Raw genomic sequence first — 22,494 nt, 5'->3', positions numbered from 1 at the left:
CCAATCCCCTTCCACGAGTGTATCTTAATCTTATAAAGGAGTCCTATACTTCACAGCGCTCAGACCGCCGGTACTCACAGGTTCATTGACCGGTCACGAGGGCGAACCTGTCAAGACGCTTGTATAACTTCTTTTTCTTTTTATCCACAAGCAACAGCAGAGGGCAATTTTTAATATTGATTTATTTTCAAGGCGACACACCGTTCATAATGCACAACCTGCATATTACAAATGTTGCGTTATCTGTCAGACTATTATCGAAAAATTTCTGGGCGGTAACGAAAGCAGATCTTGATTATTCCCGATCGAGCCTCGGTGTCACACATACACTTCCGTCACAGCGGTTCAATTACATTTCTTCTTTAGGATTCATCAACCATACAGTCTAGATAGCTGCACATTACACAGGCCCTATACTTTCCCGACTTACCGACCCATCTCAAAATTCCCGACTTTTTCCCGATTTCCTGACCCTGTGGGGACCCTGTGTATAGAGCCTTTCCAAGGACACAAAATCAGGTCTCCTGACAAGGTTTAAACTAAAGGCCTTTAGGTTATGAGCTGGGCAGCCTTAACCACTAGAATATCACCACCATATTATTCAACATTATTTGGGGCAGGCAATGACTGAGCCAACACTTACAGAGGACATGCAGAAGTCTCCTCTCTGTGGTGTTTTGAGCGTGGTGGAGGGGTAGCGTAGTCGCTGTTGAGCCTGTGCAGCTGGGGTTTCTCCTCTTGCGCTGCTACTGATGATACACCTAGGCAATTAAAAAAAACCCACCTTTTTTCAAAACCAACAATTTTACAGATTTTTCTACAGGAATGTTATATTATTGTTTAACACAAAGGCATACGACATGGCGAGCAATCCACACAAGCAAAAAAGCGTGTGCGTGTGGGGAGCTTCAGTTTTAGTAAGAGGCTTTACCACACTTGCCACATAAATAGGTCACATAAACACAGAAGAATAGAGGTGCTTTACAACAGTAACATAAAAAGAGAGAAAGGAGGAGATATAAGGATGGTAGATTTTTTATAGAAAGGAAAAAGCAAACCCCACTCGCCAGTACTTTACATATCAACTCCTGAGCCCCAATCGCAAAGTCTGAGGTAAGCTGACAAAACGCCTTTTTTTATTCATAGTTTTTTTTGTCAGCGCAACCATTGAAAAATAAGAGTGGTTTCGAAATTTGAATTCTCATTTATTAAAAAACTAGTCAGTTTCACCTTTCTTTCACACAAGTAAGGAAACTGATGAGGCTTTCGATTTGGCAAATATAAATTTTTGGCCCCAAAATGAAAAAAAAAGATGTTTTGTCCGCTTACGGCAGCAGTGCTTAACATATCCACTCCTGAGCCCCCAACGCCAGTGCTTTACATCATCATCCAGAGCCAGATCTGCGACAGACTCTGGCGATCATGGTTCTCCATTCATTCCTTTGTTCAGATGCTCTTAGAAAAGCTACGCTACCCTGAACTTTCCATGTTACCCATTTGTTAGGTTCCCTAAGTAGATTGCTCTTGGCCTACCCCTGCCTCTTTTGCCTTCAATTTTGCCAGTGAGAGCTAGATGTACAAGACCTTTGTCGATTCAGCTGTCCCAAAAACTGCATTTGTCGTTTCCTGATTGTTTTTAACAGTGAGCGTCTCACATGGGCTTCATCAAGCACTAACTCATTTGATTTCTTTTCCTTCCACGGTATTCTCAGCAGTCTACTAATAAACCATATTTCTGTTGCTTTTATTTTATTTTCCCTGTCCAAAGTAATTGTCCAGCATTCTCAGCCATATAGTAGGGTTGACCATACATAGCATTTCAGAACTTTCATTACATATCCTCTACTAAACCCCAATCACCAGTGCTTTATATATCTACGACTAAACCCCTACCGCCAGTACTTTAGATCTCCACTCACAAGCCCCTATCACCAGTGCTTTACATTTCGACTCATGGGCCCAATCTAAACCCATGAGCCTGGTTGAGGAGAGAGCACTCACCTGCGGGATGAATCCCCGGCAGCGGTCGGTCGTAGTGACCCTCCCCTGAAGGAGCTGGCACAGTGGGCGAGTTGGCACCTTCGTAGTCTGGTGCAGGGACGTCATAGCGTAGCTCCGCGTATGAAATCCCTGTCGAGAAACAAGGTACATGATGTTATCTAGTCTACAAACGGACAGGCCTAAGTCTTTTTTTGTGGGTTTTTTTGGTTTCAGTAAGAGTTTTATCGTATGGCACTTAATAAGGTCATATGGGTGCCGAAGATTAGAGGTGTTACGAGAGAGTAACAAACATAAAAAAGAAGGGAGGAGAGATAAGGACGATACAGGTTTGATAGGAAAGAAGGAGCAAACCACACCCCCCAACCACCCACAATTTCTTATGTCTACAAAGGGACAGGGATAAGTCTTGAAAAAATGGTTCGTACTCCCAAAATAGAGGGAGAAAATTGAACATAGCTTTCTAAGACATCAGGTGCATAATTGTACACTTATCAAACAGTGTCATTTTGATAGGACTGGGAAAGGAAAACAAAATATTTGATGTATTTGCTTGTGTTGCTGGTAGCTTCTTTCAGTTTTTACAGGGTTGGCTAGTTAGTCCTCAACCAACTGACTCTTTGTCTTAGTAGAGGCTTTACGGCGCTCGCAACTGCATAAGGTCATATGAGCGCCAGAAGTTTAGAGGCGTTACAAGAGAGTAACAAATATAAAAAAGAAGAAGGCGGAGATAAGGACGATAGATGTTTGATAGGAAAGAAGGAGCTAACCACACCAGAGCACCCGCCAACCACCCACTGCTGACTCTTTACAGGAGACCAGACCTACATACGGTTTAGTGGAATCTTTCAACACACAGTATCCCTGCAGATGTTATTCTTTGACCCCGTAGAAAATAATACACCCCCCCCCCCATTCTGTAGGCCAAACTCGTATAACCAAAATATCATTCCGACTACAGACTACAAACTAACCAGAACTAGCAGCGTTTGTGGGGAAGTTTGGCCGCACCCCAGGGTGTGAGGCCGTCGTCTCGGGACTCCGCAGCGAGTCACTCGGTGGGGTCAGAGGGAGTTGCCTCCTAATGGAAACAAAGGACGACAAGAGACGACAAGTTGAAATAAGACAGAAGTAAAAAACAAAGGAAAAAAGACAACAAAATGAAATTACATATAAGTAGAAAACAAAGGACAAAAGAATGAAATTAGATAGATATATGTAGCAAACAAAGGACAAAAGAATGAAATTAGATAGATATATGTAGCAAACAAAGGACAAAAGAATGAAATTAGATAGATATATGTAGAAAACAAAGGACAAAAGAATGAAATTAGATAGATATATGTAGAAAACAAAGGACAAAAGAATGAAATTAGATAGATATATGTAGAAAACAAAGGACAAAAGAATGAAATTAGATAGATATATGTAGAAAACAAAGGACAAAAGAATGAAATTAGATAGATATATGTAGAAAACAAAGGACAAAAGACAACAGAACGAAATTACATATAAGTAGAAAACAAAGGACAAAAGAATGAAATTAGATAGATATATGTAGAAAACAAAGGACAAAAGACAACAGAACGAAATTAGATAAAAGTAGAAAACAAAGGACAAAAGAATGAAATTAGACAGATATATGTAGAAAACAAAGGACAAAAGAATGAAATTAGACAGATATATGTAGAAAACAAAGGACAAAAGAATGAAATTAGATAGATATATGTAGAAAACAAAGGACAAAAGAATGAAATTAGATAGATATATGTAGAAAACAAAGGACAAAAGACAACAGAACGAAATTAGATAAAAGTAGAAAACAAAGGACGAGAGAAAAATAAATAAAATATAAATTCAATGTTGTAGTATCAGTAAGCCTCGCAGCACACATAGGTCATATATTATTGCCGAGGATTAGAGGTGTTACTAAAACGTAACATACAAAGATAGGAGGGAGAAGAGAAAAGGAAAATAGATGTTTGATAGGAAAGGAGCAAACCACACCAGAGCAGCACACAGCCATCCATGTACGAGCATGAATGCACGTACGTACATGGGTGTATGTTTGTATGTGCAAACATGTGAGGGCATACATATGTATGTACCCTGCGGCGCACCTGTGCGTTGACATTCTCCCTTACTGTCAGGTACACAGCACAAAAAAACAGACGACGCCACGCTTGTCTGGCCCAGGCCACTTCCCCTAGCTTTGACACATCCAGGCTTTGAGTGATTGTCTCGTCCCTGACTGTACTCCCACAACTGCCAGTTGGTCTACCTCTTCTTTCTTCTTTTCGATTTGGTTTCCAGTACTATTTCAGATAAGGTAGCAATGTCAATGAAAATTTAATTTTTCACTTTAGCCCTTTTTTTATTTGGCATTTAAGAAAGAGTTTTACTTTACTTTACTTTTCCGATCCAGCGGCCATTTGGGTTCTAGCCCTTCGGTCTGGATGAAAGAGTTTTCAATTCTAAGAATTATGCCTTTTGAATTTTAAGAATCGGTTCATAAATAAAAAAGTTATGGGGTAATAAAATTCGGCAAAATATGGATGACCCATATATAGGAAAATACTTCTAAAAGTGGACCACGGTGTAGTAGATTCTGTCAGAAAACCGATTATATCTCAGTAACTAATTTGAGTGTTAGAAAGAAACTTCGCTACCCAATGTGTTTTTGGCTGGAAAAATCATTTCTGCAGTCAGAATTACTAACCATTTCGTAGTTATTCAGCTATAATTAAAATTTTGGTTTACATATTTTGATTTTGCGAAAAAGGGGTGTCGGGAAGAGAGCATTTTATTTACAGCATCGTATCACAACATGGGATCTTTAAGAATATAATGTTGGCAGCGTGACTAAATAATGGCAAAGCTTTCTTTGAAGACCATGCCAACTATAAAATATAATTTAATTCAATCTAAAATGTCGTTCAATAAAAACCCCTTTTTTACCACTGAGATGCGAAAACCGCGAGGCAAAATAAGCTCGCCTCGGAATACCCCCATTACGGTGTTACAGGGGAACAGAGAGAAAAACAACCGGATGCGCGCGCCTGCCACTGCCCTATTTCAAGTGACCAATAAACGGGCTTGGAATAGTCATGCAGGGATTTGTGGGTCACATACATTTGCCGAAGGAGTGAGGGGAAAATGGCCGGTCTCCGTGCGAAGCCGCTTAGGGCAGGGGGGTAGTGGTACATTTATGATCAATTTTAAACAAATACTTGACACAGAATGTTCAAATTTGAGCTCACTATAGAGGAAGATAGATCTCTTACCTTCTCAACGTCGAATATCAAGCTTCTTATAGTTTGCAGTGTACCCGATACGAAAGTGTTTCCGACACCTAAAGTATAGGTTAATTTATGGGTACAAACTTCGACGTCCACAAATCATTAGTTTGTCCCATTTTCTGATTGGTTGCCAAGTTTCACTCACATTGATCTAGAAATAGCGCAGAACGAGGTTGAGAAAGTTAGTCACTTACGTTCCGACCCGGTCCAAAAATTCACCCCCGAACGGGGACCAAAATTTCGCAGCACGCGGAAGCCCGATTGGCATTGCTAGATAAGGCAATCACGTTTCTGGGCATTCTCAAAACCATATTTCAAACAGTATGCCCTGTGCGTGCTAACAAGAACTGTGGCCAGCAGCAGTCGAGCTGGTGGTCGGAGGGCACTTCTAGTATGTCCTACTTCTTTACTTTCCCTCTGTTGTTTCTGTCAGTCTTTCTGTCTTACTTTGTCCCAGCACTAAACCATTTTTATGTTCATATGCTTCTCTTTTCGGAGTCTGTTGGATTGAGGATCCACCCCGGAAAGTCAAAGGTCCTATGGACAGATGCATAATGAAAGGAGCAGGTCACAAAAGAAGTAAATGCACAAGAAGACGTTGAATCCTTCTACTATCTTACGAGTATAATTGACAGAAAGGGAGAAACAGGTGCTGAAATAAAGTCTCGCATTGGAAAAGCCCAGGCTGCTTACATACCTTGGGATAGGATTTGGAAGACCAGAAATATCTCACTTCGAACAAAGCTGAGGATTTTCAATTCAAATGTGAAGTCGGTCCTGTTGTATGGATGTGAGATATGGAACACATCACAGACTTGCATAAAGAGGATCCAGCTTTTCTAGAACAGGTGTCTAAGAAAGTTACTGAGGATCAGATGGACAGAGAGGGTCACCAATGTGGAAGTGTTAATGAAAACAAGACAGATCCCAGTCAGAGATGAGGAAGGAAGAAAGTGGTGGCGATGAATTGGACATACTCTCAGGAAGTCACAGGGTAAGAGATCAAGGGGAAGACCGCGTGGAACCTGGAGAAGAATCACAGAAATCGATGTACAGAAAAGTGGAAAGACATGGAATAACATCAAGAGGCTAGCCCAGGACAGAGAAAGGTGGAAAGTGTTTGTCCGTGGCCTATACCCTGGTGCAGGGTGAGAAAGGCAATGATGATGATGATGATGCTTCTCTTTATCGAGGGTGCCAGTGGTGGGTCCTACTTCTTTACTTTCCCTCTGTTGCTTGTGTCTGTCCGTCTTACTTATAAAACAAACAAACAAACAAATAAGCAGCCCACTGGTCTTTTTACCTGGGAGGCTTTGGCGAGGTGCATGGAGAAGGGAAGGGGGAGACTGTGCGAGGGGGCACCGGCGGTGGTATATCTGGGTTGGGTTGACCAGGCCTTTTGGACAGTGCGGGCGAGTCAAAAGGCGAGCTTCCATCACGAGACTGAAACAAATAATAGGGAGTGGGTTGGTGGGGAGAGTAAACATTAGTCAAATCTTGTATTTTTGCCTTTGTTTATTTTCATCTATTTATCATATCAACCAATATAATTTTTATCAGAAACAGGGTAGCTTTTTAGTTTTTATAAGTGTTTAAAAGCGCTTGCAACACAAATAGGTCATATGAGGACCGAAAGTTAGAGGTGTTACTAAAGAGTAACATACAAAGAAAGGAGGACAGATAAGGCCGGTACATGTCTAACATGAAAGAAGGAGCAAACCACATCAACTACTTGCAAAGAAGTTTTAAAAGCACTTTCAACCAATTTTTTTATTTTTGCCTTTTGCTGCTTTGATCTATTTACAGTCAAACCTGTGTAAGACGGCCACCCATTGTCAAGGAGAAAAGTGGCCGTATAAGACAGGTGGCCGTCTTAGGCAGGGCTGATCAAGATAAAGAAGAAAAACCATTTCCATCTGAGGTCCCAATCGAAAATAGCCGCATTGTTGTTGTTTTTGTTGTTAGTTTGTATTTTGTTTGTAATTTTTATTTTGTTGCTGATTTTGCACAAGGGGGACAATAAAACGAAATGTATCAGATAAGGAAGAATCGAGTGCCATGTTAAAACAAACACATGGGTCGCCACCACTCGGAGAACGATAGACGCTTCTGTCACAAGTTCATGTTGACGTCCACTGTTACTTTGTTACAGACTGGGTAAACAGTGACCACTCATCTCACTTACGATTTGTGTATGAGTTCTGGGCATCGTTTATGGGTTATGAGGGATCACACGCTTACCTCACCAGCAGCTGAAAATTGGTAGCCTACCTATTGGTCAACAGTGGGAGGGGCCTACGCAACATGATCGGTTGGAGGGACTACCTAACTACAACGACAGGTGATTGAATTATGACGGCTCGCCCACAACGCCAGGGGCCAATGCACAATTTATGACAAAACGTAATGGAGTCACTAAGGTGGCCGTCTAAGACAGGTGTTTTTGCTTAGTGTGATATGTGTTGTGTGTTAAAATATGGTGGCCGCGGCCGCGTTGGACAGGTGCCCGTTTTACACAGTTAAATTATATAGAAAAAACGCAAGGGGGGAAATGGAAAGTGGCCGTTTGTACAGGTGGCCGTCTTATAGAGGTGGCCGTCAGGGCAGGTTCGACTGTATCTTGTTCCATTTTGATAATACTAATTTTATTTTTTTTAAACAACTATCGTCACATTACAAGCCACATATTTAAAAAAATTATAAATAGAGAGAACAGCAGGAGTCCACACGAACACTGACTAAAATCTCCAAATATACCTGTCTTGTTCTCACTAAAGGACATGTAGACGCAACGAGCAAAACAAATTTTTTAAATTGAGGGGTTCCATATTATCGGAGCACTTGGCAGGTTTGTAAAACCAACCAACAACAACAAAAAAAGGTGAAAAAAAAAACCCAACCCCAAGTTGCCACCAAGACCAAAGCCGCCCCCATAAACCACAAAATCAACCAACAAAAAACAAACCAATAACAAAAGAAAAAACAAACAAAAACACCAACTGCTGCCGCCACCACCACCACAGCCACCCCCACACGAGCCTACTTACTCTAGCTCCTACAGCAAGCGCATGTAGACTGGCCATGCCCCCTCCTTCCTGCAAAATACACAACAGAAACATCTGTTTATAAGAATAACTGAATTCATATCGCGCATATCCACGCTCTACAGTATGCTCTATGCGCTTTCCAACTATTATTACCCAAGCAGACCCAAGAGCTCTCAGGGGCTTTCTCAGTTTCCCGGGACGTACACAGTGCAAGTTGTGGATTGCACGTACTCAAACACTAACAAATTGACAAATTTTGCTGTCTTTACATCTGTACCTAATCCCATCTCGGTGAAATGAGGAAAATTCGAGCAAAGTGCCTTTCCCAAGGGCACAAAATCAGGCCCCTTAAGAGATTCAAACACGTGAACTTACAGTTGCCGCAACAGTGAATTCGGTTCCACATCGAGTTGAGTCATCCTGTTTTATTTCCTAGACAGAGTTTTACAGCACTTGCAACACAGATAAATCGTATAAAGCCCATCTGCAAGAACACTTCAATATCCATGTGATTCTTTTTAACTCTTAGAAGTGAGCACATCTACTGATTAGATGCTGCATCATTATTCTTATTTTGCTCATTCATCATAAATACCTGCTTGCCTTTAAAGCACCTGTATCTTCATATATCAATCTCCATTTATTTTTTCGGCAACATTTTGGTGGGTAGTGCATGCTTGTAGTTTAAAATAAGTGCTGGGAATGATAACAAAAAATAGGCTTAGGACTTGAAAGTTAATCAAACTTTCTAATAATCAAATTCCATACCAGGTTTCTTTTCACCATACAATTACGGTCAACATGAACTCCGCGACCATCCAAAGCTAAACCCCTTTCAAACTTTACCTTGTTCTCTTCTCATTCCCTTCGATTAGTTGTAACTTTGGTTAAAGTTTTAAGGCACTTGCGGCACAATTAGGTCTTATAAGTACCGAAGATTAAGTGTTACTACAGAGTAAAATACAAAGAAAGTAAGGATGATGTTTGATATGAATGAGATAGCAAACCACGCCAGAGCATCCGCCAACCGCCCATAAATTTGTTTACTCCCATCACATCCCTGGTACTTTATGGGATCGCAAAATTCTCCACATTTTGACGTACCAGCAGAGATGCGAACCACAGAAAACCGAAATGAGTATTGGGAAATATGAAAATGTGTGTTTTCAGGGGAAAATGTGTATTCCCCATGACCGACCAACTAGTAATAGTAAAATGTTCAGGGTGTCCAGCAATATTTCCTGAAAAAAAAATACTAGCTCACCAGCTCGAAAAAGGGAGCACACACGCGTACAATATACACGTATCCAGTCAACAACACGTCAGTGTTAAATGTCGTACTGTGGTCTGGTTTGACTTCAGTATTTCAGTCTAATATATACCGGTAACATTTTCCTCTCATTATTATATAAAAAATAAATCCTGCTTTGAGAGTTCGGAAGGGTCTTGAACAAGAATTTCGACTATCAAGAACCAGTCTGGGTGTCATGATTCATAATATGAAGTGACAGACTCAAATTATTGCTCAAACTCAGAGAAAAGCAATAACTTGAATGGCTCAATTAAATAGACCCACGCACTGTGAGAGTTGTAACAACTGTGAGCGGGCAAGATGCAGTGACACTGAAAATTCCCCAGTCTTGAACAGAAAGCTACAATTTCATCCCTGTAGGTATAATTTACTACGCGTATTACCCATCCAATGAAACGCGAACACTTTATTTCAATAACACAGACTTGCAAAGTATGAAGGGTCCCGACTCCACACACGGTCTGCACCAACGCGCGCTTTGCAGAAAGCTCTAATCAAAATTCTGAAATGTGTTTCCAAGTTTTTGTCCTCTGGTGTTGCATTAAACCACCCCCCAAAAAATCAATAATCTCCTCCCCTATTTCGTAGTCCTATACTTCACAACGCACAGCGTTACTCCCACCAAAGACGGTGTTTACTCACTACGATGCCGCATTTATTTATGACGCGAATGCGTGCAGGTTCAGTGACCGGTCACGATGGCGAGCTTTTTTTTCACAAGTGACAGCACAGAGCCGAGTCCCGAGCATTGAATAAATTTTATTTGCACGGCGACATTGCGTTTATACTGCACAACCTGCATGTCACAAATGTTGCGTTTTATCAGACAACTGCTGGCAAACTTCTCGGTGGTAACGAAATCGAAAGAAGATATTAATTTTCCCGATCGAGCCTCGGTGTCACATACGCTTCATCCTGCCGCCATAGCTGCCCATTCGCGTGAAAGTGAAAAGTATCCGGACGAGGAAAAGCTGAACGAATATAATATCACGATTGCGACCGGCAAACATGAACTTACTGACCTTATCAGACTTGGTTTTCAAATTCCAGTTCTGCGATACTGATACTATTTTGACAAAAGATGGGACTCGAGATAATTAGGTTTACTCGCCCAAGCTGAATCTTGTATTTTTCGCATTCCATGATGCATATTTTTTCATGAAAAGTCGTATTCGTGTATTTTCGGAAAAAAATCGTACTAAAATACGTAAAATCGTACTGGTTGGCATCCCTGTACCTGGGAATCGCAAAACGCATTGTATCATAAGAGAAAACGAGGGGAAAAAAACCAAACAAAACTATAAGACTAACAAACCAACCCCAACACAATTAGACAGACATGGGTCCTGCCAAAATCCAAAATACCTACAGGTGCACACCCCCTCTCCACCCCACCCCGCAACCACCTGATCAGATATCAGATATCCCACAGGTAGGCAGGAAAAGCATCAGACATTCACGGGTGGGGTAGACGGGCTCTGTCTCTCTACACTCCCACCACTATCATTAAAGAGACCACCGCAACAGAACAACAACAAAAACAACCCCCCCCCCCCCCCCCCCCCAAGACCTAGAACTAACTGAACTCACCTCTTCTTCCTCCACCTCTTGCGTCGGCGTTTTGGAACCAGACGCAGCCTTGGCGGTGGTCAGTCGCTCGTCAAATGGGTCCACTATCACCTGCTCCGTGCCTTTGATCTCACACCTACACCACGGGCACCCCTGGCCATCCGAGTCCTGTACAGTTTGATTTAAAAGGTTAGTTGTTTTTGTTTTGTTCTTTTTAATTTTGCTTAGTTGTTACCGCACTTGCAATGCAAATAAAATCATAGAAGTGCCAAACATTAGAGGCATTTCTGTTTAGTAAGTTTTATGGTACTTGCAACATAATTAGGTCATATAAATGTTGAAGTTTTAATTTAGTTTTAGTAAGAGTTTTACGGCACTTCGAACACAATTAGGTCATATAAGTGCCAAAAATCAGAGGTGTTACAAGAGAGTAACAAACTAAAAAAAAGATGAAGGAAAGATAAGGTTGATAAACGTTCGATAGGAAAGAAGGAGCAAACCAAACCAGAGCACCCACTTATTACACACTATAGCTTGTTCCCTTTTGTTTGACAGTGGTTAAAACTAGGTAAAAATGAAATTGCTCTATTTAATCTTATTAGACCTAAAGGTCTAAAAGTCAGATGACCAACATAATCTAAAAGCCTATTCAAAAAGGTCACTTCAAACTAAGGTTCCGACAGGCTTTCTTAGATATTAGGCTAAAGCGGGTCAAAAATATAACAGGAGATTTTCGGCATACATCTAAAATATAAAAAAGTTACCATACTTTCCTCAACACCACCCTTAAAGGTATGCCAAAGAAACACAATGCAAGAGACGTGGTGAGTTCTTCTCGAGCCTCACATGTCTAGACAGTCGTGGGAGGACATCTACAAACTTACAATAAAATCCATGCCTGGAAACTCTTTTCTTTTTGTCCTGACACAACCAAAGACAGATAACCTAGCACTTAAATGTGTATTTCCTTGTCCACTGCTTGCAGGCTTCAAAAAAAATTCACCTGGCAAAATTTCTTAAATCACAAAGACACTACAGCAGGACTGGCGTCCAGTCAGCTGTCAACTGATCTGCCACTGGGTTAGACATGACGTACAGAACAGGTGACCGCAGGACTCCAGCCTGATGTCTTTGTCGTGAGGTTGGGGGGGGGGGGGGGGGGGGGGGGGGGGGGGGGAAGAGAGGGGAGAGAGACAGAGTGTGTGTGTGCGTGTGTGCAAAAATTTCTGAATTCACAAAAACAATACAGAAAGACTGGCGTCCAGTCAACCGTTCGCTGACCTGCCACTGGGTCAGACACGGAGTGCAGAGCAGGTGACCGCAGGGCTCCAGCCTAATGTCTTTGTCGTTCTCCGCGCAGATCTTGCACTGCTGGAAGGTGGAGCCCATCTCGCAGTACAGCTCGTATTGTTCCTGAAACACAGATACCAGTATTGAGGAGTTGGTTTTTTTGTTTGTTTCAGCAACAGTTCGTTTGAGTAAGGTTTTATGGCGCTCGCAACTCGATGAGGTCAAATGAGCACCAAGGGGTGGATGTCAACAGAGATATCCACACGGGGAATCAGGCTCACTCTGCTCACCTCTCTAGCCTCAACAGCACAAAGTCTGCTTCGACTGACAAGAGTTTTATGACACTTGCACACACAAATAGCTCAAAAGATTAGAGGTATTACAGGAAAGTAAAATACATAGAAAAGACAGAGGAGAGATGACGACGACATATGTTTGATAGGAAAGAAAGACCACATGCGAATAACATACAAAGAAAAGATATAGGAGAAATGAGGACCGCAGATGTTTGATAGAAAAGAAGGACCAAACCATACTACAGCATCCACCAACCACCCACAACAAAATGTTTTTAAAAATGTTATATGAGTATATTGAAATGTCTTTTTTCTTCAACATTTAGAATTAAAATTTTATCAAAATATTTCTTGAGCACATGAAACCAATACAAAAGATTAAGAAAGTAAAATAAAACTTGGTTTTTGTGGGCTTTTTAAATTTTGGTCTAAGTGTATCTGAACAGCTGACCAAAATAACACTAATCACAATGATTCCAAAGACGAGAAATGATAAACTGGCTAAGATACATAAATATGCAACTGACCCAATCATACATGACAGCTCACGCCAGCAGGTGTGTGTGTTTGTTTATTTGTGACGATTCAAAAGACATAAAGTGACAAGCTGACAAATACACGTAAATATGCAACCGACCCAATCATACACCACAGCTCACACCAGCATGTATGTACGTGTGTATTTTTCTTCTTTAATTAATTGGGGTGGAGTGCTATATAAATTTCACATATTATTATTAGATAGATAAATGTGTTAACACAGAAGAAGCATTCTTCTCTCTCTCTCTCTCTCTCTCTCTCTCTCTCAATTTTGAGTTTCCCACACAGTTAAAACAGCTAGGACACTAGGACGTCCAAGCAGCACCCACCTGAGTCACCCGGATGTGGTCCTCTTCGCTGTCTGCCACCAGGAAGCTTAAGTCTGGATTGATGCTCCGACCATCCGGATAGAGAAAGCTGTAGAAGAGAAGAGAAGAGATAAAACGCATTTCTGTTCAGTAAAAACTCGATAAAATAAAAAACGGGAAAACATGAATTTCTGCAAAACACAAAGCTAGTGGAATTGTCGATGGGACAATACAATAAATCATGTTGACTTACATGCCAGAGAGAGAGATAGAGAGAGAGAGAGAGAGAGAGAGAGAGAGAGAGAGAGAGAGAGAGAGAGAGAGAGAGAGAGAGAGAGAGAGAGTGAGAGAGAGAGAGAGAGAGAGAGAGAGAGAGAGAGAGAGAGAGAGAGAGAGAGAGAGAGAGAGAGACACAGAGAGAGAAAGGGAGAGAGAGACAGCGACAATTTTAAGATTCTAAGATGTGGCCACTCACAATCCTTTGAGCAGGCCGTGTCCCCCCCCCCCCCCCCCCCCCTGTGTAAAAGATGTGCCCACTCACAATCCTTCACGCTGGCCATCCAGCAGTGCCTGGCACAACGACTTGTTCTGCGGGATCGTCTGCAGAATCTGGAAATCGGTGGTGACGTATCCGATGGCCCACTGGCCCAGCCGGGTGCAGCTCAGCCGGAATACGTAGCTGTGGTGACGAGAGCAAAAAAAATGTTACCAGAAACGCGATTCGAGAGGGGAGAAAGAAGTAAAAGTGTGTGTGTGTGTGTGTGTGTGTATGCGTGTGTGTGTGTATATGTGTGTGTGGTGGGGGGGGGGGGAAGAAAAGGGAGAGGAAGGAGAGATATAGAAGATAGAAAAGGGAGGGAGGGAAAGAGAGAGAGAGAGAGAGAGAGAGAGAGAGAGAGAGAGAGAAAGAGAGACAGAGAGACAGAGACAGAGACAGAGAGACAGTGCGTGTGTGTGTGTGTGTGTGTGTGTGTGTGTGTGTGTGTGTGTGTGTGTGTGTGTGTGAGTGTGTATTACTTTCTATTGTGTTCCTAGTCTAGTGAAAATACAGTGCAACATTCTAAAGTGGGGTGGGGGCGTATATCGCCTTTCAACAAGAACCCTGAGCTTCAGTATAATAAAAACAGAATACCCTGAACTTTAATTTAAATTTATTCTTTTCAAACCAACGTCAGCATTTCATTTTAATGGCTTGATGCAAGAAAATGACAGACAACATTTTACAATTTTGTGTGTAAAAGCGTCTTGAACCCATTGGTCAATTTTAATTATAGTTAGTGAACAAACATCCCGCAAATTCTTGTTTTGTTTATTTGTCTTAGTAAAGAGAAGCATATCGACACAACAATGGTCATTCAATGCTGGGAAAATGTAAGACAGACAGACAGAAACAAGAGAACCAAAATAAAGAAGCAGGATCTACCAGTGGCGCCCTTCAACCACCCACTCATGATTTCTGGGGGGGGGGGGGGGAGGGGGGGGGGGTTAAAAACTTCCCTTCCCTGAACTCCCTCACCTGCCCGGCTTGTTGATGTACTTCTGGAGCCTGGCCTTGACCTCGTCGTAAGTCAAAAAGGCCGCGTAGCCAGGGTGAGTCACCGCCAGCACGTTCCAGTTGCGTAAAAGATTGGTCCATGGTTGGAAGAGCCTGTAGACAGGGCACCGACATTGAAGACAACAAAGAAATTAGTGGGGTGAGACCGAAATGAAGTATACATCAAAAAAGACGTCTAGTTTTATTATTATAGTTCAGTTCTTAGTAAGCATTTTACGGCACTTGCAACACAATTAGGGCGTAAAAGTGCCGAAGACTAGAGGAGTTATAAGAGAGTAACAAACACAAAAAAAGAGAGGGAGAGATAAGGAAGACAGATGTTTGATAGGATGAAGGAGCAAACCAAACAAGACCACCTGCATTACTCCCACAAGACTTAGAAATTACTGCAATATAAATGTAAAAATATATAGGCTAAATAAATGAATATGCATGCACATAAAGAACTGGGTTTTTTTTTAATGTTTTAAAAATGTAACTGTTTTTACACCCACTATCGATACAATCATTTACCAGGTCAGCTTTAGCCAACCTGGGCTAAGAGAAGGGTACAACATTCCAGCAGAAAGCATGAGATACTCTATAAGACTTCTCCCCACACAAGAATCGAACTCTTCTGCACGCTGTGGTGAAGCCATGGGTAAAAGGTGGTCAGAACCATTTTGCTTGAAAACTTTCAAACTGATAGCATCTCAAGGGGCTTTGCCTGAAAAGATAATCGAATCCCCCCCGTACTGTCGGTGTAGCACGCCATATCATGTCAGACTTTTTTTTAGACAGTTGGTAGGTAAACAAAAGAAACCAATGCTTCACCAGATCGACGCTAGTCCGGTCAAGGACGACCGTCGCCGACTGCCGGCACCATGATGCCGGCTGGCTTTCTCTTGCCGGAAATTCCGGCCACAGCTGGCAAACTTTTACCCATGGGAGAAGCACTTAACGACCACAAAACAGATGCCAGTCCAAATCATCTACCATCTCATCTTTAAGTGGAACATAAATAGGTCATATAAGTGTCAGATATTGCAGACTATATTAACCCCTCGCGGCAGTGCCACTGACTGAAGTGTCTTTAGGCCATTCCCAAAGGGGGGACATTTCTCGTTCAAGCACAGTAGAATTTTAAATGGGCTGATTCATCATGTCACGCTCATAACTATGCCTGATCTGCAACAGAAAACTGCTGCTTTTCCTTTCCTAATCCGTACTATTGTCATTTCCTCTTCTTCTTTTGTATGTTTGTCACACTGTTGTGACCTGTTATTTCCGAGGTGCCTTGATAGTCGAAGCAGACCTTGTGCCTTTGAAGCTAGAGAGTTAAGCAGAGTAAGTCTGATTCCCTGTAAGGACTTCTCTGTCGACACGCACCCCTTGGTGCTCATATGACCTTATGCAGTTGTGAGTGCTGTAAAAACCTTTACGAATGATAAAGATTATATTACAAAAGAGTAATATACGAAGGAAAAAAGGAGAAGAGATAAGAACAATAGATGTTTGATAGGAAAAAAGGAGCAAACCACACCAGAGCACCTGCCAACCAACCACTAAAAACACTAGAAGAAAATTTACGACGTTGCCACTGCCAACACAAAGACAGTTAATAGACACCAAACTAATATCAGATTAAACAGAAAATAAATGCTGAGAATTTTGTTTGTTTGTTTGAGTAAAGAGAGGCACCGACACAATAATGGTCATTTAGAGCTGTGAAAAAGTAAGAGAGACAGACAGACAGACAGAAACAATAGAGGGAAAGTAAAGAAGTAGGACCTACAATGGCGCCTTCTAACCATCCACATGCTGAGAATAACAATTGTTCTAACATTCCTTCAATAAAAAATAAAGAGGAAAATTTTAAGAAACGGAATAATGGTATCCCCAAGTCTCACCACAAAGACAGTTAATAAACCAGAAAAAATTAATATGAGGTTTAACCTTTTTTTCCCCTGAAAACAATGAAATAGACTTCTGACCTTCCTTCAGTAAAAATAATGGAGAAACCCCCCCCTCCAGAATAATAGCATCCCCGAGTCTCAAAAGAAAAAGACAAACCACAAACTAATGTGGGGGAAAGAAATGGGGGAAACACGGGGGGCGAGGAGATAAAAACGGAGAGTCTCACCTGCAGAACACATCAAATTCGAACACAGAGATGACATCGTTACAGGTGAGGTCTATGGTGGACTTGAGGGCCATAGCCTCCAGGGAGGAGCCGATGGGGTGGCTCTCGTGGAGCGTGATTTTGAACTCTTTCCACGGCACTATCACTCTGAATGGGGGTGGGGAGACAAAACAAGAAGGCATAAATGAGTTTATTTTAAGAACTACAGCATAATAATAAACACCCTTAAAGTCAGCATGCTCAAGTTTGGAAATCATATCTAAACAAAGTGGGGAACAAATTCTTCCGCATATGCATGTCCATACAGACCTACCTTGTTCGTTTGTTTGAATAAAAAGAAGCACATCGACACAATAATAATGGTCCTTTAATATGGGGGAAAAGTAAGAGAGATACACAGAAACAACCGAGTGAAAGAAAAGAAGTAGGACCTATCAGTGGTCCACTTAAACTATCCACCTAGCACCTAAACAATAAAAACATTTTCAAACTTATTTTACCAACATGTATCATGCAACACAAAGGAAGACAGGCAAAAAACATAGAATCAGGCATGCAACTGAAAATAACTGAAAATTAAAGAAGTTGCATTTGCAAGCTACAGAAAACAGATGCTGAACATAATGAGGGAGAAAAAAATTAAAACCAAAAAAATCACATCCCTTATAAACTCGTTCCAATCAATTTTGACTTGTGAACAGACAAACTGTACAGGAAATTTTAACAAAGCACAACATAACAACCATGATTTATACACCCCCCCCCCCCTCCCCTTTCAAGAAAATAAGTGCGTAAAATTGCAGGGGGGGGGGGGGGAGTGTTGTACCATTATCCAGTCACAACACTTCAAACAAACCCCCCCATCCCCACCACAAAGAAAAAGACTGAGAAACAAGAAATTGCTGGGGAAATTTTAGCCCATAAAGATATTTCAACTACATTATCCTCTTCACCACCATGTTTCACAGCTTGCTACTTCCTGCGTCAAAACCACACCTACTTTTGTAATAATCGAATCTGAAATCTCAGGCTGAAGATTGCTCATTTTTAGCAACATGTTGAGACAGGTAATTATTTCCCCTCTATTTTCATACATAATACATGTGGCTAATATTGAAAATTGAACTAAAAAATCTTGACAAAAGAAGTAGAGAAAAAATGACGATAGTAAGGATTAGGGAAGAAAAAGCAGTAGTTCTCTGTTGCAGTTCAGGCACAGTTATGAGCATGATATTGATGAATCAGCCCATTTACTATTCTACTGTGCATAAGAAGATGTTAATATCCCCCTTTTGGGACTGGTCTAATGACACTTCAGTCAGTGGCACCGCCCCTGGGGGTATTAGAAGTGTTACTAAAGAAAGTGACATGCAAAAAGGGAGGGATAAGGACGATAAGTATTTGATAGAAAAGAAGGAGCAGATCAACAGCAGAGTTTTGTTTTGTAAAAGTTTTATAGCACTTGTAACTATTAAAGTCATATGTGATGAGGATTACAGGTATTACTAGAGAGTAACATACAAAGAAGAAAAGGAGAGATAAATACAATAGGTGTAAGGTGTTTGACAGGAAAGAAGGAGCAAACCACACCAGAGCGCCTACCAACCACTCCCCTAAAAGTAGATGAGATGAGATTACATTCCATTGGATATTGACTACAATTATCATCAACCAGTTCTGACTACATGCTTTAACTTTACTTTAAGTAGACCAAAGTCTAGGCTCCACTCTATGCAGTTTTCTTTTTGTTTTGTTTTCTCAGTTTTATGGCACTTGCAACTCAATAAGGTCATACAAGTGTTGAGGATTAGAGGTATTACAAGAGAGCAACATGCAAAGAAAAAAAAGAAAGATAAATATGATAGGCGTTTGGTAGGAAAAAAGGGAGCAGAACAACAGCAGAGAGCCCACCAACCACCCACCTAGAGGGAGAAGATGAGATTACATTTCATGGGAAGTATCATCATCCTGTTCTAACCACATGCTTTATATTTTAAGTAGACCAAAGTCTAGGCTCCAATCCAGGTAGTTTTCTTTTAGTTTTGTTTGGGAAGAGTTTTACGGTACTTGCAACTCAATGACGTCATACAAATTCCAAAGATTAGAGGTATTACTATATGGCTACATACAAAGAAAAAAAGGAGAGACAAAAATTATAGGCGCTTGATAGGAATATAACATAATAACCATACCAGAGCACCCAGTACCTGCCAACCACCCATAAAAAAAAGAGAAGATGAGACTACATTCCATAGGATATTAACTGCAATTATCACCAACCTGTTCTGACTACATGCTTTAACTTTAAGTAGACCAGGCAGCTTTCTTTTAGTTTTGTTGTCTAAGAGTTTAATATGGCATTTGCAACTCAAATGCCAAAGATTAGACGGATTACTAGAGAGTAACATGCAAAGAAAAAAAGGAGTGATAAAAATATATAGGAAAGAAGGTGCATGAAAGAAGCAAACCACGCAAGAGTGCCCACCAACTATCTAGCTAAAAAAATTAGATGACGATTACATTCCATACGATATTGACTTCAACTATTATGCCCTGACTACATGATGCTTTATAAAAGTAGACCAAAGCTTAGGGTCCACTCCGAGCAGATTTCTTCCTTTTCCTCAACACAAAGATAACAAAAAGTCAGCCCATCTTAGAGTCACTCCTCATGTCACAATGACAATATTACACAATCTAGCACGCACATAACAAACAGATTTTTCCGGTCCCAAATTTTGTGTTTTGTTTAAGTAAGAGTTTTACGGCACATGCAACACAATAAGGTCATATAAGTGTCGAAGATTAGAAGTGTTACAAGAGAGTAATAAACACAAAAATGGAGGAGAGAAAATGTTTGTTTTAGTAGACGTCTTACGGCGCTCGCAACGGATTGTTTCTCGAACAAGAAGGCTTTTCGGTTCTAATCAAGAATTAAATTTCGAAACAGCAAAAAATATGCTGCTTATGGCTCTGAAATTTGGGGTACCAAAAATTGGGAAGTGATTGATAATGTTCAGGTAAAGTTCTGGAAAGACTTTTTGGGTCACGGCAAAACTACACCCAAATGTTTAGTTCTAAGAGAAGTGGGAAGCACCAACTCATGTTCTGATTACATGCATTGTGTCACTAAATTCTGGTGCAGACTAATACACTTAGAAAATGACAGATATCCAAAGAAATGTTACATACATGCAATTATATCGCTCCTGTGAACTGGGCAGGGTCAACAGGGCTACAGACGTTAAAAACCTATTATTTTCCCTGGGTTTTAGATATGCCTGGTTTTCTCAATATGTTGGAAGTACTAGACTCTTTCTCAGTGAAGTAAAAAGTAGACTTGTTGATCATTCTGTGCAGAACATAGAGGAAGAAGTCTGTCGCAAGTATAATATTTTCTCTCTTACAATTCCGTTTCAAGAAACAGCTGAATATATCACCAACCTCCCACGGAATTGGAGCAGAAGAGTTATAAATAGCTTTGTTAAAAACCCATAGCCTTCCATAAAACAACAATCTCTATTGATGGAAATTAACTTATTCGCCCTTATGTGAGAGGTGTAACTCTCATGAAATTGAAGATAAATTTCACTTTACTTTCTATTGTTCACACTTTATCCATCAAAGGAAATTATTAATCCCTCCCAGCCTGACTCGACCCAGAGACAGAAATATGCAATGTTCGACCAATGATAAGAAATATGTGTACAACCTGTACTTATTCATTATGGAAACTTTATCAAATGACAGTTTTATGTGATGTGATGTGGGCCAGTCGCCTTAAACACTGAATAAACTTACTTTTGGCGCTCGTAACTGCATAAGGTCAAATGAGCGCCAAGGGGTGGATGTCAACAGAGAAGTCCTTACAGGGAATCAGACTTACTCTGCTCACCTCTCTAGCTTCGACAGCAAAATGTCAGCTTCGACTATCAAGGCACCTCAGAAATAGCGCATCACAGGAGTGTGACAAACATACAAAAGAAGTAGTGGAAAAATGACGATAGCAAGGATTAGGAAAGAAAAGGTGGTAGTTCCCTGTTGCAGTCCAGGCACGGTAATGAGCATCATTGATGATTCAGCCCATTTACAATTACAATTCTACTCTGTGTATAAGAACTCAAGATGTTAATGTCCTCCTCCCCCCCCCCCCCTTGGGGAATGGCCTAAAGACACTTCAGTTAGTAGCACCGCCCCGGCGGGGGTAAGGAAGGAGGAGAAGGATGACAGATATTCGATAGGAGAGAAGGAGCAGACCACACCAGAGCACCCGACAACCACCCACCCCAAATTTTTTCAAGTATGTAAGAGTTGTATTAAAAGCACATACATAATGAAACTCGTAAAGATTTCAACGCCCCACCAATTTCGCTATGAGCACGCTTGAATGTATTCGTTCCCCCTGACATCTATTTTAGTTTTGTATCAGTTCAAGGCCATTCTTGGCCATAAATAATCATAATACAGGTTATTTTTAACTGTAGCGGAGCACTTGGTCCAGTTTTAAGAACTATACAAGACGAGGAAGAAAAAAGGAGAGGCGCTGGTTGCAATATTCAATAGTAATAAATCATGATTGAAAATCACTCGAGTACACATGAGCATAAGATTCAAAAAAATGTTCGCTTTTCCACCACTAGAAAGAGGTTGTATCTCTCACTGATGTGGAGTTCTATTCACTACACTGTCTATGTACAAAAACAACAACAACAATAAACAAGTATATCCCCCTCCCCCCTTCTTAGTACCATTATATAATGAACCGTAGTCATGAAATAACTCAATGTTCTTTCCTGGCAAAGAGAGAGGGGAAAAAATAAAGAGAGAGACAGACAGAAAGAGAGACAGAGAGAGAGACAAACAGACAGACAGACAAACAGACAGACAGACAGACAGACAGACAGACAGACAGACAGACAGACAGACAGACAAGAAGAGAGAACATATATCTGTATGTAGTGTGCATGTGCCCCTTATGTTATACTATGACTTCCCTCTCACAACACTCACAGCAGAACAGGAGCACCAACCATCTTAAATTCTTTTGTTTATGGAGATGTTTCACGCCCCCACCGACACAATTTAGATCATTTAATGAGGTGGGAGGGGGGGGGGGGGGGCTTCCAACCCTGCCTGTCAGTGCCAGAGGGATACAACA

The 22,494-nt window shown here is 41.1% G+C and overlaps 1 protein-coding gene across 2 annotated transcripts in view; it reads right to left on the bottom strand.

Moving 5' to 3' along the window:
• Positions 1-22,494, bottom strand: part of LOC101863016 (E3 ubiquitin-protein ligase CBL-B) — a 40,280-nt gene that overhangs the window by 6,462 nt on the left and 11,324 nt on the right. Inside the window, exons 2-12 of one of the 2 annotated variants that reach the window (XM_013081745.2) lie at positions 17,337-17,483; positions 15,176-15,307; positions 14,201-14,338; positions 13,681-13,768; positions 12,507-12,638; positions 11,247-11,393; positions 8,345-8,392; positions 6,601-6,740; positions 2,973-3,079; positions 2,002-2,130; positions 644-761 (exon numbers count right to left, since the gene is read on the bottom strand). In XM_013081745.2, coding sequence (XP_012937199.2) covers positions 644-761; positions 2,002-2,130; positions 2,973-3,079; positions 6,601-6,740; positions 8,345-8,392; positions 11,247-11,393; positions 12,507-12,638; positions 13,681-13,768; positions 14,201-14,338; positions 15,176-15,307; positions 17,337-17,483 — 1,326 coding nt within the window. The remainder of the gene's footprint in view (positions 1-643; positions 762-2,001; positions 2,131-2,972; positions 3,080-6,600; positions 6,741-8,344; positions 8,393-11,246; positions 11,394-12,506; positions 12,639-13,680; positions 13,769-14,200; positions 14,339-15,175; positions 15,308-17,336; positions 17,484-22,494) is intronic. The other variant, XM_013081746.2, reaches the window with a different exon arrangement.

This window comes from Aplysia californica, unplaced genomic scaffold (genome assembly GCF_000002075.1).
Source record: "Aplysia californica isolate F4 #8 unplaced genomic scaffold, AplCal3.0 scaffold00144, whole genome shotgun sequence".
Lineage (NCBI taxonomy): Eukaryota > Metazoa > Mollusca > Gastropoda > Aplysiida > Aplysiidae > Aplysia > Aplysia californica.
The sequence above is the reverse complement of the archived record's forward strand: the minus strand, read 5'-3'. Positions and strand labels throughout refer to the sequence as shown.